Source organism: Galleria mellonella, unplaced genomic scaffold, assembly GCF_026898425.1.
Source record: "Galleria mellonella isolate WM207_F2 unplaced genomic scaffold, CSIRO_AGI_GalMel_v1 utg139, whole genome shotgun sequence".
NCBI lineage: Eukaryota > Metazoa > Arthropoda > Insecta > Lepidoptera > Pyralidae > Galleria > Galleria mellonella.
Genome location: NW_026441995.1, coordinates 4,746,879 through 4,763,822, shown reverse-complemented (window position 1 = coordinate 4,763,822; position 16,944 = coordinate 4,746,879). Strand labels below are relative to the sequence as shown.

The window sequence follows — 16,944 nt, the reverse complement described above, 5'->3', positions numbered from 1 at the left end:
TGTGCAGCGAGGGGGGAGGTGGAGGTATGTGTGTGGTGTGTGTGGCGTGCGTGCGGGTAACGACCTGCCAGACGACGTTGGCGCGGCTGGTGGTGTGCAGCGTCTCGACGACGACGCGGTCGCCGCACGGGGCGGAGTGTGTGCAGCGAGGGGGGAGGTGGAGGTATGTGTGTGGTGTGTGTGGCGTGCGTGCGGGTAACGACCTGCCAGACGACGTTGGCGCGGCTGGTGGTGTGCAGCGTCTCGACGACGACGCGGTCGCCGCACGGGGCGGAGTGTGTGCAGCGAGGGGGGAGGTGGAGGTATGTGTGTGGTGTGTGTGGCGTGCGTGCGGGTAACGACCTGCCAGACGACGTTGGCGCGGCTGGTGGTGTGCAGCGTCTCGACGACGACGCGGTCGCCGCACGGGGCGGAGTGTGTGCAGCGAGGGGGGAGGTGGAGGTATGTGTGTGGTGTGTGTGGCGTGCGTGCGGGTAACGACCTGCCAGACGACGTTGGCGCGGCTGGTGTTGTGCAGCGTCTCGACGACGACGCGGTCGCCGCACGGGGCGGAGTGTGTGCAGCGAGGGGGAGGTGGAGGTATGTGTGTGTGTGTGTGGCGTGCGTGCGGGTAACGACCTGCCAGACGACGTTGGCGCGGCTGGTGGTGTGCAGCGTCTCGACGACGACGCGGTCGCCGCACGGGGCGGAGTGTGTGCAGCGAGAGGGGAGGTGGAGGTATGTGTGTGGTGTGTGTGGCGTGCGTGCGTGTAGCGACCTGCCAGACGACGTTGGCGCGGCTGGTGGTGTGCAGCGTCTCGACGACGACGCGGTCGCCACACGGGGCGGAGTGTGTGCAGCGAGGGGGGAGGTGGAGGTATGTGTGTGGTGTGTGTGGCGTGCGTGCGGGTAACGACCTGCCAGACGACGTTGGCGCGGCTGGTGGTGTGCAGCGTCTCGACGACGACGCGGTCGCCGCACGGGGCGGAGTGTGTGCAGCGAGGGGGGAGGTGGAGGTATGTGTGTGGTGTGTGTGGCGTGCGTGCGGGTAACGACCTGCCAGACGACGTTGGCGCGGCTGGTGGTGTGCAGCGTCTCGACGACGACGCGGTCGCCGCACGGGGCGGAGTGTGTGCAGCGAGGGGGGAGGTGGAGGTATGTGTGTGGTGTGTGTGGCGTGCGTGCGGGTAACGACCTGCCAGACGACGTTGGCGCGGCTGGTGGTGTGCAGCGTCTCGACGACGACGCGGTCGCCGCACGGGGCGGAGTGTGTGCAGCGAGGGGGGAGGTGGAGGTATGTGTGTGGTGTGTGTGGCGTGCGTGCGGGTAACGACCTGCCAGACGACGTTGGCGCGGCTGGTGGTGTGCAGCGTCTCGACGACGACGCGGTCGCCGAGGCGCGGCGGCGGCGCGGGCGGCGCGCGGCGCACGGTCCGCTTGAGCCGCTTGCCGCGCAGCAGCCGCACGGCCAGCTGCGGCGAACGCTTGCCGCGCTGCGACGCCGCCGACGAGCACCGCGACGACCACGTCGCGCCACTGTACATACACCGTTATGTCCGCTCTAAACAAGCAACTTTCGTCGCATTGGAAGTGACTAAAAGTCCCTATCATGTGGACCAGCTATTACACGTTACACTACATTTATGTTCACAGCTCTTTTTAATAGTGCATTATTTTTCCTTAGAATTATCATGACTGGATGGGAGTTTTATGTGTTTGATTGAATCAATCTGACAGAATCTTTTAGTTATTCAGGTTCAAACACAGAGTTAATATTCAAATATTATTTACCAATAAGTTTATAGTGTTGACTATTTGTGATTTATGTTATGTGCTTGCGTGTCTCATTCTAATAAAGTCTTTATTTACACTTAGTAGTCATAGATCTGAAAGGCAAATGGGACGTCTTATCTGTTGATAAGACGCCCCACTGGCAATGATATCTGGTATAAAATCTAAGAAATAACAAAATAAGTAATGTCATAGGGGTGCGGTTACCTGTCGGTGTCGCTGCCGTCGCTGCTCGTGTTCTCCCAGTTGTCGGAGTCATCGTCGTTGCCGTCCGAGTACTTGCTGTCACCGTTCAGTAGTGAGCTATCTTCCTTTGTCGGCTCAGGGCTGCGAATATTAAATGTTAAAACCCTTAATTTTTTTCTTCTTTATGTTGTCATTGTTAAACTTGAAGAGTGGTTACTTAGTAACCATAACTAAAAGTCCCGATTGTGTATTTAAAATAAGTTAGATTTTGAATTTTGAAAATTCCCAAGAAAATTATGAAGGTGCAAAGTTTTTAATAGTATTTTTATATGGAACGTATTCTACAATTTATGTTTTATTTCGCTAGCACAGCACTTTTTACATTATCAATCAGGTACATTAAGAAATATTAATTATTTTTTAAACTGGCATTTAATTACAACATGGTTACCACACTTCGGTAAGCAAGTTATGAATGCTCTTAACAGTATTACTACAGACTGAATAGCTATTCCCTGGACTGGTATCACAATATTATGCTGTACCTGATCCCTGAATCGTTTTTCTCCTCTGTAACGGTGTCTTCTTGACTACTGGCCATTGGCAGTGACATGTCTCCACTGGGCTCAATCTTGATGCTGGGGCAGTTCGCGTCCGCCTTCAGTACTTCTTCCAAGCACTCTAGCTTCTCATCTGATGCATCTACTTCCATTTCATTCTGTTTCCATAAATATTATTTGCTTAATTTTACTAATGTAATAAAATAGTAATGAGACGATGTCTGCACATGGAAAATGTTTGAGAACAATTAGAAACAGTAACTTTTAGAAAGTTTGTCTGACTGTATTTTGATTCTAAATCACGTAAAAACTAGTGAACCACATTTAATGCGGTTTTGACAATTGTACTCCTGAAGGGCTAATTTAAAAAAATTGGTGGATGTTTTATCTTGATACGTCATCTATAAATAGTATATTGCATCGATTTTTCTACTTCGGAAATCCACCTATACGAAATGGGCAAAAAGTTAGTTACTAATAAATAAGATAAAATTTCTTGTTGGAACTAGTGAAGTTATATTCTACAAAACTCACAAATAAAAAGATGTGAAGCAGATTTTAGGGGTGGCAAACAAGCTGACGGCTCACCTGATGGAAAGTAACTGTCGCCTATGGACATAAACAGTGCCATGGACATAACGGAGAATACTGTTTTACCAATGACACACCTCATTTTGCAAATAAATTATTGATCATCATATCAGCCATTAGCTGTCGCTGCTGAACATCGGCCTTCCTCATAAGGGGAGTTTTACCAATTAACGCTATGCTTGGAGATAAGTCGGCAACCATAGTTAGGATTTGGTGATGTTTTAAGAGGGATGTTGCTGTTCATTCTTCCACTATTAAGTTTCCTTAGTCACCTCTTACGACGTGCACGGGAAAGGAAGAGTTGGCCTATTCTATCCCGAGATAACACATGGCGTAAATTATTGACCGATTAATATATATATATATATATATATGTATATATATATATATATATATATACATATATATATATATATATATATTGGATCACTTCTAATCTGTAATGTATTAAACAAATTATAATATGATTTAATGTAAGAATCAGTAATAAACTATTATAAAATATGTACATCAACAGATTTCAGTTTGCGATGTGACGAAGCCCTCTTCTTGGGTCTGGACGGCATGTGGTCTGTGGAATTGTTATCTGACTTCGACGATTTCTTAATTGGCCGCGACTGTTTGCGGAGATTCCTATAGTATTTACCTGAAAAAGAAAAAAGGATTATGAAAATTCTGCATTTGAGCCTAGGACTAAAGAAAGCGTGCAGATTACTGTATGTAATACCAGATTTATTCCACAATATTAATATTATAAATGCAAAAGTTTGTAATGTAAGGACAAATTAATGTTTTAATTTTATACAATTTAGAATGGCAAACAAGCTGACGGCCCACCTGATGGAAAGTGGTAATCGTCGCCTATAGACATGAGCAGTACCATAGATATAACAGAGTATACTGTGTTCGCCCATAATACCTTTCATATGTTGCCATTCCTAAGGACTCGGGTGTTATTCCTCTGTACCTTGTAAATTCACTGCCATATCCCAACCTTTAAACCGAAACACATCCATGCAAACACAACTGAATGAATGGTTTTATTTATTTATGTATATTATTAATTGTTATTCTTTCACGCAAAAAATGAATGGATTTGAATAAAATTTTGTTAGTACATGGGTAGGCTATATTCTAACTTAGTATATAGGATATTTTATGTACAATCACGCGGGTGAAGCCGCGAGATATAGCTAATATTTAATAGTACTATAAAAATTTCTTGAGGTACACACAATAATTAAAAAGAAAAGAAATGTTACACATCCAATAAACAAGTAAAATTTTGTCAGTTTTGAACAGAGCAACTATGTGTACTATGAAGATATTTATATATTTAATTTATATACATTTTACATTAGAAAAAAAGTTAAAAGCAATAAGTGATTAAAACAATAAGAGGTACCAAATTTAGCGTTTTCTCCAGGTTTAAATTTGTAATGTTAATTGTTTCTTATATCTAACATTTTTGACCTATTATAATATCATTAATATATTATGTATTTTATATAGAAACGAAAAAGAAAAAAAAAAAACAAAACAAATAAATATCTTATCTATAATGAGATATACTAGATAATATACAATGTTGTTTATACTTGTTCTTGTTAATATATGTTTTATCTCGTCCATATCGAGGACTACAAAACATGTTTACTTTAAGACAATAATAGATTCTGTTCCGCAAAAACTAACAAATACCAACATTAATCATGAAAGAACCAGTTATTTTGATTTAAAAACTAAACTATTGGACCCATTTTGATAAAATTTCTATGAGACCAATCTGTAAGAACAAACCTTTCAGATAATAAAATCTAAATTCATTTATAAATAAAAGAATAATGAAGTAACAATAACTGAAAAAAAAATACAACCGACTTGAGAACACAAATTTTTGTAGTATATTTTTGAATGTTCTAGAGAGCTACGACGAGGACTATGTGCGGAAATTTATTATGTAATAATATCCAGAATGTAGATATTCACAGAACAAGCGGTGGTGTTATTTAATAAGCTGCCTAAGGAATTAAAGTCACTGAATGATTTAAATATCTTCAGGACAAAATTGAAGTCATTATTGCTAGAAAGGTGTCTGTACTCAATTGACGAATTCTAATTATAGTAAATTTGAATATATACCTATATTGTTTATGTTAAGAGATGACTAAGTGACTGTAATATTTGTTTTATGCTTGATTTAATTTATATTTTATATAGTGTATGAAATTATTGTATCTACTATAACATTCAAATACAAATTTTTGTTTATGAATAAATAAAAAAAAAAAAATAAACAAAATTAAAGTGACACGCGAAAAAGATGGCGAGTAAAAATTTGCAATTAATTATTTTATCTAAGATTTATTTTTTTTAAGGATAATTATAAAAGAAACTTCCCTCATGGGGAAGGTCTATGTTCAACAGTACAGTTAAAAAATTAAATAATAATAAAAGAGATTACATACTTTGTTGTTTCCTCCATTGCTTCTTACTAATGAACGTGTCTTCTGGACCGATAGTAAGGAAGTTGCGGTCACCGACCTGTAGTGTGCATGGTTCAAACACATTGAGCAACTTGAGGTTCTTTAGATCTTCACCTGTGTTATTAAAAAACAATTGTATATAGTAAACAAATATATATATTTTGGGACAAAGTATTAAATCTAGCCAGACTATCCTAATGAAGTTTATTTATTTTAAAAGGTACATCAACAATGTAAATGCAGACATTTCAATTGATATACAGGGCTTACATCTTACATTTATACTAATTACTGATGCACGCAACATTGAAGTTAATTATGAAATGTTGATGGTCCATATTACTGTTACTATTTATTAAAGAAGTATTGGTTTATTTTATTTAATTTATATTTAAATTATTTTTCAGGGGAGGCCTGACCTCTCAGCTTTTCTCAAATCCTGGAGTGAGCACTAGACGATTCTAGGATGAACAAGGCCCACTCGGCCAACCCTCTAAAACTATTTGTTTTATATATGTGTACATATTATGGTGTAGTTAGCAAGATCAGCCCATGTTATAAATTTGGTAGTTCTTCACCCCACTTTTATTTAAAGTTAGTTTTAATTCCAGTATTATTGAAATAAAAATTTGCGGTGTTTGATTATTTAGCTGTGTATATAGTAAATATCACTCTTTGAGAAGAGATCCATGCGCATCAAAGTATAAAGATTTTGTTTCACAGAAAAAAACACTGACCTTGATTATGACAAAATCAGTCATTACTTAAAAACTAAACCAATTTTGATAAAATTTATATGGGACTAATCAGAAAGTATATAATTTCAGATAAAAAGGATTTTTTAAATTAGGTAATAAATGACGGAGTTTTGAGGTACCAAACAAATAAAAAAAATTGAGATTTGAAGTGGGTTGAAAAAATTAGTGTACCTTCAACGAGAAATTTGGGCTGCGCAGGTGCGGCGGTTGCATCCGCCACGTGGGTGCAGAGCGCACGGCACTGCCAGTGGACACTGACGCTCTCCGTCACCACTGCCTCCACTGTAAACTGTGATGCCACAAACACCATGTTAAATGTAAATAACTATTAAAAATACAGTAGAATTACATTGATTAGATTGTGTACAATGAAATTGATTGAAGTCAAGTTGTGTGCGGTTCCGGTATAGAATAGGTCACCCCTTTCTTTCTTATGGGTGTTGTAAGAGGCGACTAAGGAAAGGGCCAGCAGCATCCTTTTTAAAACATCTCCAAAGGCTAACTGCGGTTGCCAATCCACCTGCTAAGCATGGAAAGTACTTAGCAAAACGTTCTTGGAAGAGATTTATGTTCAGCAGTGGACAGTTAAAAGCTGATATGATGATGATCATGAGGTCAAGTTGACCTCTATGTAATCCCCTAGGAAAACTGGTAACTTCGTCATGATATACCAGTAGACACATTGGTATTACATAAGTAAAAACCAGGTGGAAATATTATTCCATATATCCTCTGAAAAAAGTGGCTTTTCTTAACCATACAGATCTAATTTCAAATCAGGCTGTTACAAAAAATTCTGTGTGATGGAAAGTACCGTAATTAAATTAAATGTGGGGAAAATTTAATTCGTCTACTGTCAACAGATTTCAATATTTAAGATTTAAAACTACAAATGCAACTTCATATGGAGTTATAATGGTGTGAATTTACAGGGTACAGAGGAATAACACCTACGTCCTCAGGAATGGCGACGCATGGGGGGTATCATGGGCGAAACAGAATACTCTGTTATGTCCATGGTACTGCTCATGTCTATAGGCCACGGTTACTACTTTCCATCAAGTGGGCCGTCAGCTTGTTTGCCATTCTAAGTTGTATAAAAAAAAATTCCGATCAAAACTTGTAACTTAATTAAAGAATTAAAAATAAATATTTTTTCGAAATTTACCTACATTATAATGTATTTACAGTAAAATCATACCTTATGATCATGATTCTTATGTTTTCTGGCAGCCTTCATCTCCTTTGTCATGTGAAGCCAGTTAGCATTGTCTAAGGAACCAAGCGGACCGTACACTACTTGGCCGGGGTAAAACTCTGATGAGGAGTATGGTGTGGAGCGACGTCGCCGCATGGAGTAGTCCTCCAGTGGACAACTGTCTAGGTCGGGGTATTCAAGGCGGGAGCCATCGGCTGATAAGAGCCGCAATTTACTATGCACAGCCTGTAACAAAAAATTAAGATTAGTATAGAAGTTTAGATACAACAAAGACTAATATATATGAAAATTAAGTATTGGTTACTTGATAAGCATTATTTCATTACTATTATGATACATATAGCTCCCAACATTTTAGAACTCGTTATTACTAAAAAATGAACTGAAAGGATGTATATATAAGCACTGCTCACGCACTAAATCTTTGTTTTGTTTTATTTGCAATATTAAATAAATAATCCTTTTTTTTAATTAAAATAATGGTCCATATTATTAGCCATTAACTGTCCGCTGCTAAACATCGCCTCTCCCATACTCTTCAAGGGGGAGGCGATGTTCAGGTTTTGTCAGTAATTTACACACTTGGCAGGCAGGTTGGCAACACACACTGCTGCACATGCACATCCCTTGACCATAAGCTCTCTTAGTTGCATCTTGTGATACTCATTGGAAAGGAAGGGCTGGTCTAGTCTACGTCGAGGTCTATACAGCTATAGTTCATTAATTTTTAGAATAAAAACAAAACCGTATAAAGGTATGAAATACCAACATTTGATGTAGAGACCTTATCACTGCAAAGGCTCTATACTTTTTTCTATCATTCCAAGATCATTATTTATTCTACATACATTTCACCTCTAAATAAGTAACTAATGATACAGATTTAAGTGTTTACATAAATCTAAATCATAAATTAAAACCGAGAAATTAATACTTGGTTTTAAGTTAAATTGAGTATCAACCACTCAGTTAATTACACTATTTGCGGAACTAAACTACAATAAATAAACTGTTCCTCTTGTAAATGTTATTTCTTAATAAATACTCTTTTAAAGTAATTAAAAAATAGAAGAGTTTTTTCCAAAGATTACAAGTTTAATATATTTTTTTAAGGATTTAGTTTTAGGAGGGTCCTTAATAATTTTATGAAAACTGAAAATTATTGTTTATTATGTAAACTATTTTTTAAATTAACTATACAATATTTCAGCAGTGCTTGATTTTTTTCCTTTTTTTTTAATACTTACAAATATTGATTTCATAGCCACCTGATAATAATTACGAAATCTGTCTATTGAAACAGACAATTCTATATAATTTCTTTAAATAAATTATTTAATTAAAGTGTATTGAATATTTTTTTAAGACTTTTTCAATATTCTATTATGCAAACATTCAGAAACATGGTCATTAATCATTAGTATCATGATCAAAAAGGTGAACTAATTATAATGGACATATATTTAGAAAAGGCACAAACCTTTGAGGTTCCAACCCAGGAATCGAGACACACTGCAAGGTCAGGAGTGAACTCTTCTAATGGTTGCAGTCTCTCACTGGCTACACTTGGAATCACATGTTTGGTACCAACTATTTGTAGGGCGGCAGTCATTACAATATCTCTACAGTATCCCCTCTGGGTGTCCTTGCCAGCTATTAGGCGTCGAACAACGTCTCCTGGCATTAGCGAGCGATCAGCTAGCCCAACCTGCATCAATAATTTTGCAATATTATATATATATATATATATATATATATATATATATATATATATATATATATATATATATATATATATATATATATATATATATATATATATATATAATAGCTCAGTTAGATTGTTAAGGTTTTAGATAACAAAAATTCTTTAAGATACTTTAGCTTACTGAAATGTGGCAAGGTCAGCTTTATCTGTCAATTTCTAAAAACAATTTTTGATGTTTCTGATTGACTATTTAAAATGTTTTATTAGGGAACTCTCTTTAATGTATTAGTATACTTTAAATAGGTTTCTTTAGGGTCGGCAATGCACGCGTAATACCTCTGGTATTGCAGGTGTTCATAGGCTATGGTAACCACTTATAATCAGGTGGGTTTGTTTGTTTGCCACCTCAGTGGTATAAAAAAAAATTAATCATGCAATACTATTCTTATTAAAGGACCACTTATATTTGGATTTTGAAAGCAAAATAGTAATTGAAACATTTCAAAGCAAAATATGAAGTAGATACAAAGTTTGTAAATTCATATGAAATATATTCTGTGAAAAACATTTTAGTTTACTAATAAAATAAAAATAAAACACTTTTTATACATTCAACTAAAAACATTTAAAATTGTTCAATTATTTTTGTATATATGTATATATATATTATTTATTGTGGTTATACATTATTAGCTGTTATTTTCTTTACCTAACCCAATAATGAAGTACCTGTTTATAATTGTTAATCCAAAAGGTTGACTGGTAAAGAATGCTACTAGAATTAAGTCTGCCTTTTTGTATTGTACAGTTAAATTTCTAAATTTACATTTAGTTAATAAAGTTATTAAAAAAAATTACATATAATTGCAACATTGCTACACTTCAGTAAGCTAAAATATCAACTGAGTCTTTGTTATAAAAAGGTGAGTATTGTTTATGTTACATAATATAATAGATAATTTATGTTTTTAGAGGCATACAAACAAATGCTTTATGCCTATAAAAAAAGTCTTTTATATTACTATCTATTGTAAGATAAATAATGTTTCGTATTATTTCAAGATGAGAATGTGACAACTGTCTGTTATTGAGTAACGGAAGATGATTCTAGAACATGTTAGTTATTTATTTCATTCCTCTGAATAAAAAAAATACTGAAAGTATGTATATAAAACACTGTTCAGAAACAAAATAAATCACACTTTGTTTTCCATGCCATATTTAATAGTCTTTTTTTTTAATCCAAATAATAGTTAATTAGTTCATTTTTAGGGATTAAAACAAAACAGTATATAAGTACTATTTAACTGAAATCTCATTTATAAAACAAACCTAAAAAATAACAATATCTTTATGTTGGTTGTGTATAATTGCAGATTGTCCGTTTTTATTTAGTAACACATGCATATTTAATTGTTTAATAAATATACCAAGTAAAACTGATTAAGTACAAGTCATTATACATAATTACAATAAAGTGCATCCTTTTGCTGTGAACTGTTTAAGTTGAAAAATTAATACTACATTTAATATTTCAAAATACAAATATGGCAGATTTAAAAAGAAGTATTATTACAATACTATTTAGAAATGTAAATAATATTAATGCACTTGAACATTAAAATAATTTATAATTTGTAGAGTTCATTTACTCCAGAAATGTGTTATTATATTAATAGGAAATTTGTTTTTGAAGTAGATAAGTGTAACTACAATTTAATTGAAGAGTTCATTTGCTTGGCTTCATTCCAATTTCATAAATTAACAATTGCATAGACACAAAATTAGTATTGTTTATTTTAGGATGTAATTAATAAAATGTACCTTGGTAATACCTATACAATTATTGTTCTACCCTCAAGGAATAACAGCATAATTCATACCATATTACATCCAATACAGGTCATCATGAAAACCTTAACCCGAAGTCAGGGGTTGATGCACTACTAATAAGATCCAATTTATTATTCTATAATTGTAATTGCTAAAACATTAGTGAAATTGACTGCTCGAGGTCAGGACCGTTCTGGAAGGCATCCCATGCTTACCGTCTTTTCGGATATGACTCGTTCAGTGCCGGAGGGGTGCCACACAACACGAATTTCGCCTTTTTGTACAGCTGCTTCAATGTCGCTCTCTTGGTCGCTTGAGATGCCTTCATAGTTTTCAAGTACAAGACCGAAGACGACTTGACCACGGTTGTTGATTTTATAGACTTCATCCTCATAAAAATATTGAAAGTCAGTCGGCGAACCTGGATTTTGCCCCGCCATATTGACGGGAATTATCTAAAGACACAAATAATTTTGTTTTTTAGGTGATTATGTTCTTTTTGACAGCTGATTGCAATGTGTGGCGCATGCGTCAATTAAATAATGCAACGTAAACGACATCTTGCGGGATTTTTTGCCGAAAATAAGTCATGTTCCGATTAACGAAGTAATCAGTTATTTTAAACAAAATCTATTTAAAAAAAAGAGTAAAGTTTTTTTTTAGAAAATATGAATAATTAGATTTACACGATATTAATTTGAAATTATTTACTTATTTGTATATTTTCAGCGATACCACAGTAAAATGTTATTAATATTATAAATTTTAATTTTTCTTCATCTTTGTTATATGAAAGTTGTAGACCGCTTACACCAGGGCTTGTTAGTTCTATAGAGTTATTTCTTTAAAATTATGACTGATTTGAGATGAGAAAGGTAAAGGTTAGTAATATCACATGAAATAACAGATTAGGCAGATAAACGAAAATAGGCCAGTTAGCCCATCATGATGAATTCATCAGGAATTAACCATGATAGTTTCCAGGGGGAACTACTAGGAGGTCGACCTGGTTGGGTATATTGCTAGCAATGGGATTTTTAGTCTCCATCACTAACAATCCCTTTCCCCCCTATAAAAGAAGGTTAGTAATAAGTATTGAAGCAGTGAGTAATAAAAACAGAAAATATAGTCCCGTTATGAAGTGTGATTACTAAGTTTGTTCACTCACAGCACACTAAGAAGATATAATATTTATGAGTGCAGGCAGGGGTGTCTCTATATTTTAAGGTACTTTGTAGCGCAGTGGCACTAAAAACATCGCCTACTTTTCTTATCCGAAATTGAGGGAATTCCCCATTAATTGAAGAAATATTTTTAATAAATATTTCTATTACAAGCTGTGAGTCACAGTCCTATTTTTGTAAACAAGTATTTCCGGTGGGAAAGGGAGAGCTTAATGTCATTTTTCTCAAGGCTTGTTTTTGTTATATGAACAAAGTATGAAATGTAGTAACAATGGAACCTATGTCTTGAAGCGCCACTTTTAAAATTAAAATTTCTGATTGATATTATCAATCAAAGAATACTTAGGTTCAATATGAACTAAACTAATAAATTTAAAGCAAAATTATTACAAATTTAGTTTATAATGTTTCATAAAGCAGTAATTTCTCGAATCTAAGAAATAGCTTTATAGAAATTATGCCACAGAATCGAACGTTGTGTTTACTCTTGTTTTTTTTTTATTGGTATCTTTGCCAGGTTTGTACCGGTTTGTATTGGTGATTAGAATTTTTTAAGAAATAAAACCTTATTTTTATTATGGGTAATACGACTGTCCCACTTAAAACATGTCTAAAAGCTTAACTACGATTGCCAACCCGCCTGCTATGTATGGCAACTGCTGGCAAAGCTTTCCTTATAGGGAAGGCTTATGTCCAGCAGTGGACAGTTAACGGCTGAAATGAATACGACTGTATTACGAGAAGGTTTTTTTTTATTGTAGGTGCCAATCTCCAAAATTAAAATTTCAATTTGATATTACAGAGAAATGATTACTCTGACGACTAGTACAAACTATTTTTAATAGAGTTGCATTACATTTAATTCTCAATAAGACTATTTTTCTTAAATTAAATCTCTCAAATTACAATTTTGACAAGTTTAATACTATCTTAGAATCTACCCCAGTGTTGAGAGAAATGTTAAGTTTTCCTGGTAGAACACTCCTCTGAAAAGATACTTATTATTTTGATTTTACAGTAAAGGTATAAACATTTTTCTTAGTCATGGTTACAAAAATTAACAGCTAAGTGAACAGGAACACTTCACAATAAATTATACTAATATAGATACTAGGTACCCACTTTCATATCGTGCCGTTCTAGAATTTTACAAGAAATTTTAGCAACCTTCCGCTTTCTCTGGCGTCTAAGTAATATAGTCACGTTTCGTATGTAAATCTATTAACTGATTTTAAAAAGGTACTAAATTTCACTGTAGTGTGTGTTACTTGCGTGACATGTGGTGACCTAATTGCGAAGATTTAATTTACGTTAGTTTTTGTAGCAAAAGGTTTTTTAAACTTTTCTGAAGACCTTTTTTTTTCTTTTGTGGAGATAAATGTAACATATATTTGTTTATACAAGGTTATATCGGCAGGGAGTGGATAGTCGCGTGCAGTGCAGTTTCAGAGATGTTTCTTCCCACGAATGCTCAGGTTATAGAATGAGCTTCCTGTAGAGGTTTTTCTAAGAGTTACAGTTACAGCATGAGGTTCTTCAAAAAAAGGGCTAATGAGGTTCTTCAAGGTCGGCAACGCACGCTTAATGTTTCTAGTATTATAGGTATTTATAGGTTACGATAACCACTTACCAACGATGTGAGCCGTATGCTTATTTGCCACCTCAATTTTATAAAAGAAGGTCAGTAATAAATATTAAAGCAGTGAGTTATAAAAACAGAAAATATAGTCTTTTCATTAAATAAGTGTGATTACTAAGTTTGTTCACACACAGCATCCGTGTTTCAACCGTGAAGCAATTGTGTTTGCATGGCTGTGTTTCGGTTTGAAGGGTAGGATATGGCGTGAATTTACAGGGTACAGAGGAATAATACCTGGGTCCTCAGGAATGGAAACGCATGGGGGGTATCATGGGTGAAACAGTATACTCTGTTATGTCCATGGTACTGCTTATGTCTATAGGCGACGGTTACCACTTTTCATCAGGTGGACCGTCAGCTTGTTTGCCATTTTAAGTTGTATAAAAAAAAAGTAACTTATAAAAAAATTCACAATAATTGATTCTTGAAGCGAAGGCGTCAAGAAGTAATAATATATAATAAATTCCACATTATACTAATATAGTAAGATTAGTAAGGATTTCGATTCTTGTCCTTTAGGGTTCAGATTCATAAATAATAATATTTCAGGCTGATTGTGTCTTTTCTTTACAACCTGTATCATTATATTAGCTGTTTACTGTCCACTGCTAAACATAGGCCTTTTTCATAAGGGGAATTTTGCCAATAGTTGGCATACTTAACAGGCGAATGGGCAATCGCAGTTAGACTTTGGTGATGTTTTAGGAGGGACGCTGCTGCCCATCCTCTGTTAGTCGCCTCTTACGAAACCCACAGGAAAGGAAGGGGTGGCCCATTTTGTGCGGAGACCACACGACAAGCATCTGTATAAATATAGGTAAATAAATCTCGTAGTAACAGCGGGTCTAACATGAAATGAAATTCCGAAATTTCGGACTCAATTTCGTGTTTTTGTTTATACCAAAATCAGACCAATAAATGGAGTTTTTTTTAATGGATGATAATGGAATGGTAACCCCGCCTGCGCTAACGGTATACGCTGGCGAGGTACCAGTGAGGGATGATAGGTGAATAATGAAAAAAGGCAGGTCAGTCAGCCCATCGTGATGAATACACCTGGAACTCAGCACGATGGTTTCCAGGGGGAACTACGTGGAGGTCAACCTGACAGGGTATATAGCTAGCAATGGAACTGGTAGCCCGCATTACTAACGATCCCTTCCCCCCAATAAATGGAGTTTAACATTTCGTTCGTCATACATCCTATCATAAAAGTCAAACAATATTTTAACATTTTTAATATTTCCAAACGGCATGTATTATGTAATTTTAATATCAAATTTCTGTTTCGTTTGGTTCCGAAATTTCGGAAAACATTTCATGGTAGGCTTTTAGACTACAAGGTAAATACCCGAGGTAGGTAAGTAATCTATTTTTATTCAATATATAATTAGGTACAGTGCAATTGATTTATCGCGTCATCAGAAATTCCGATTTGATAAACTGTTTTATTTGCGTACTGGAATTTCATTATCGTTTTATCATTATACCTACCCTGTTTTGCGCCAATCACATCCTTTAGTGACGCCGCTTCATAGAGAACAATGGCGTAATAGTTTTATTGAATAAATTAGATTATATGACTATTTTACTAAAGTAACATTGTCTGTATGGGCAAGTGCCCAGTGCCGGAGTAAACATAGCGGGGGAATGCAAGTGTTACGCACAAAATTTCTATATCTAATATTAGGTATTCTATGTAGAATGACTTATAACATGATAACAATATTTTAATTATGGGATAATTTAATACAAACTTTAAATGTAATTTTCAATTAAAGAAAATATCACGAAAAAATTTTTGTGCGCGAGGCCCTTAACTGATGGAAGCCCCTAGGTAGTTGCTTACACTGTCTGATGGATAATTCAGCTCTGCCTGTGTCCCATTCCAGTTTTTACCACCAAATACCTGTATTTCAATTTTAAGGATGCGATATTGTGTCTTTAGAGGATATGAAAGATTTTTGTCCTCAGGAACGGCGATGTACGAATTACAATGTATTTTATGATTCCCATGTATGGTGCCCCGAAGGATGACAGACAGTATTTTTTTGCAACTTAGAATAGCATATAAGCTGACAGCCCATTTGATGGAAAATAATTACTATCCACTATAGACATGAAATGCACTCAGGATATTAATTAATTTATTTAACATTTTATTGCACCAATATTACATGAATTGTTGAAGGATTTTCAATAAGTATAGTGTAAAAGATGGTCTTATTGCTAAGTAATCTCTTCCAGACAACCATTGGGTAGAAGGAATTAAAGAATAAATAGGTAGGTAGGTAGCTAAACATAAATAAGCACATATATAGTTCCGTAACACCTATAACATTCCCTATATGTTGACATGTATTGCCATTCCCGAAAATTGTAGAATTACGTCTTCGTAACTTGTAATATTTTATTTACCATATATTTGAAAGTGTGATTTATTATTTTTAGTTGTATAAAAATAATGATCCTAGTATCACAAGTGTAGACTCAGCAATGACTGAATAATGATACCAAATCCAACCTATGTACAAATATTTTAATACCGAACTATCTATTTATATATTACCTACGATCAAACATAAGGCTCTAAATAAAGAAAAGAAAAAAAAATGTTATGGCCTTAGATTATGGGTTAGAAAAATTGACTAAATACAATTATTTTTCATCTTTAATGTGAAATGCTTAGGACGTTTTTTTATTATTTATAAAATAAAAGTAATCTTTTGGTAGAAGACATTCATGTAACTTAAGCTAGGGATGGTATTTGGTTTTAAGAGTTTACTCTTTAGATTAGTGTACCGTGGTTAGAAGTCACCGTCTAACCTATTTCTGGTCTTAAACAGGTAATGCTTACGTTGTTGCTATTTTGTCCCAAAAGATAAGAAGCAACTGTTACATAGTAGTAGTAAATCGTAAAGATAGTATAACTCAATTTTTCAAAGGCCGAAATGACCTTAATCATTGATATTTAAAAAATGTAGATCATTAACCTTAGTCCTCAGGGGAT

The 16,944-nt window shown here is 35.5% G+C and overlaps 1 protein-coding gene across 2 annotated transcripts in view; it reads right to left on the bottom strand.

Moving 5' to 3' along the window:
• Positions 1-11,654, bottom strand: part of LOC113513120 ((E3-independent) E2 ubiquitin-conjugating enzyme) — a 32,188-nt gene extending 20,534 nt beyond the window's left edge. For both annotated transcript variants that reach the window (XM_052903354.1, XM_052903355.1), the window contains exons 1-9: positions 11,327-11,654; positions 9,051-9,278; positions 7,553-7,795; positions 6,523-6,640; positions 5,576-5,707; positions 3,617-3,753; positions 2,502-2,674; positions 1,978-2,097; positions 1,314-1,515 (exon numbers count right to left, since the gene is read on the bottom strand). In XM_052903354.1, coding sequence (XP_052759314.1) covers positions 1,314-1,515; positions 1,978-2,097; positions 2,502-2,674; positions 3,617-3,753; positions 5,576-5,707; positions 6,523-6,640; positions 7,553-7,795; positions 9,051-9,278; positions 11,327-11,551 — 1,578 coding nt within the window. In that variant the 5' untranslated portion in view covers positions 11,552-11,654. The remainder of the gene's footprint in view (positions 1-1,313; positions 1,516-1,977; positions 2,098-2,501; positions 2,675-3,616; positions 3,754-5,575; positions 5,708-6,522; positions 6,641-7,552; positions 7,796-9,050; positions 9,279-11,326) is intronic.
• Between the last annotated feature and the right edge of the window lie 5,290 nt (positions 11,655-16,944).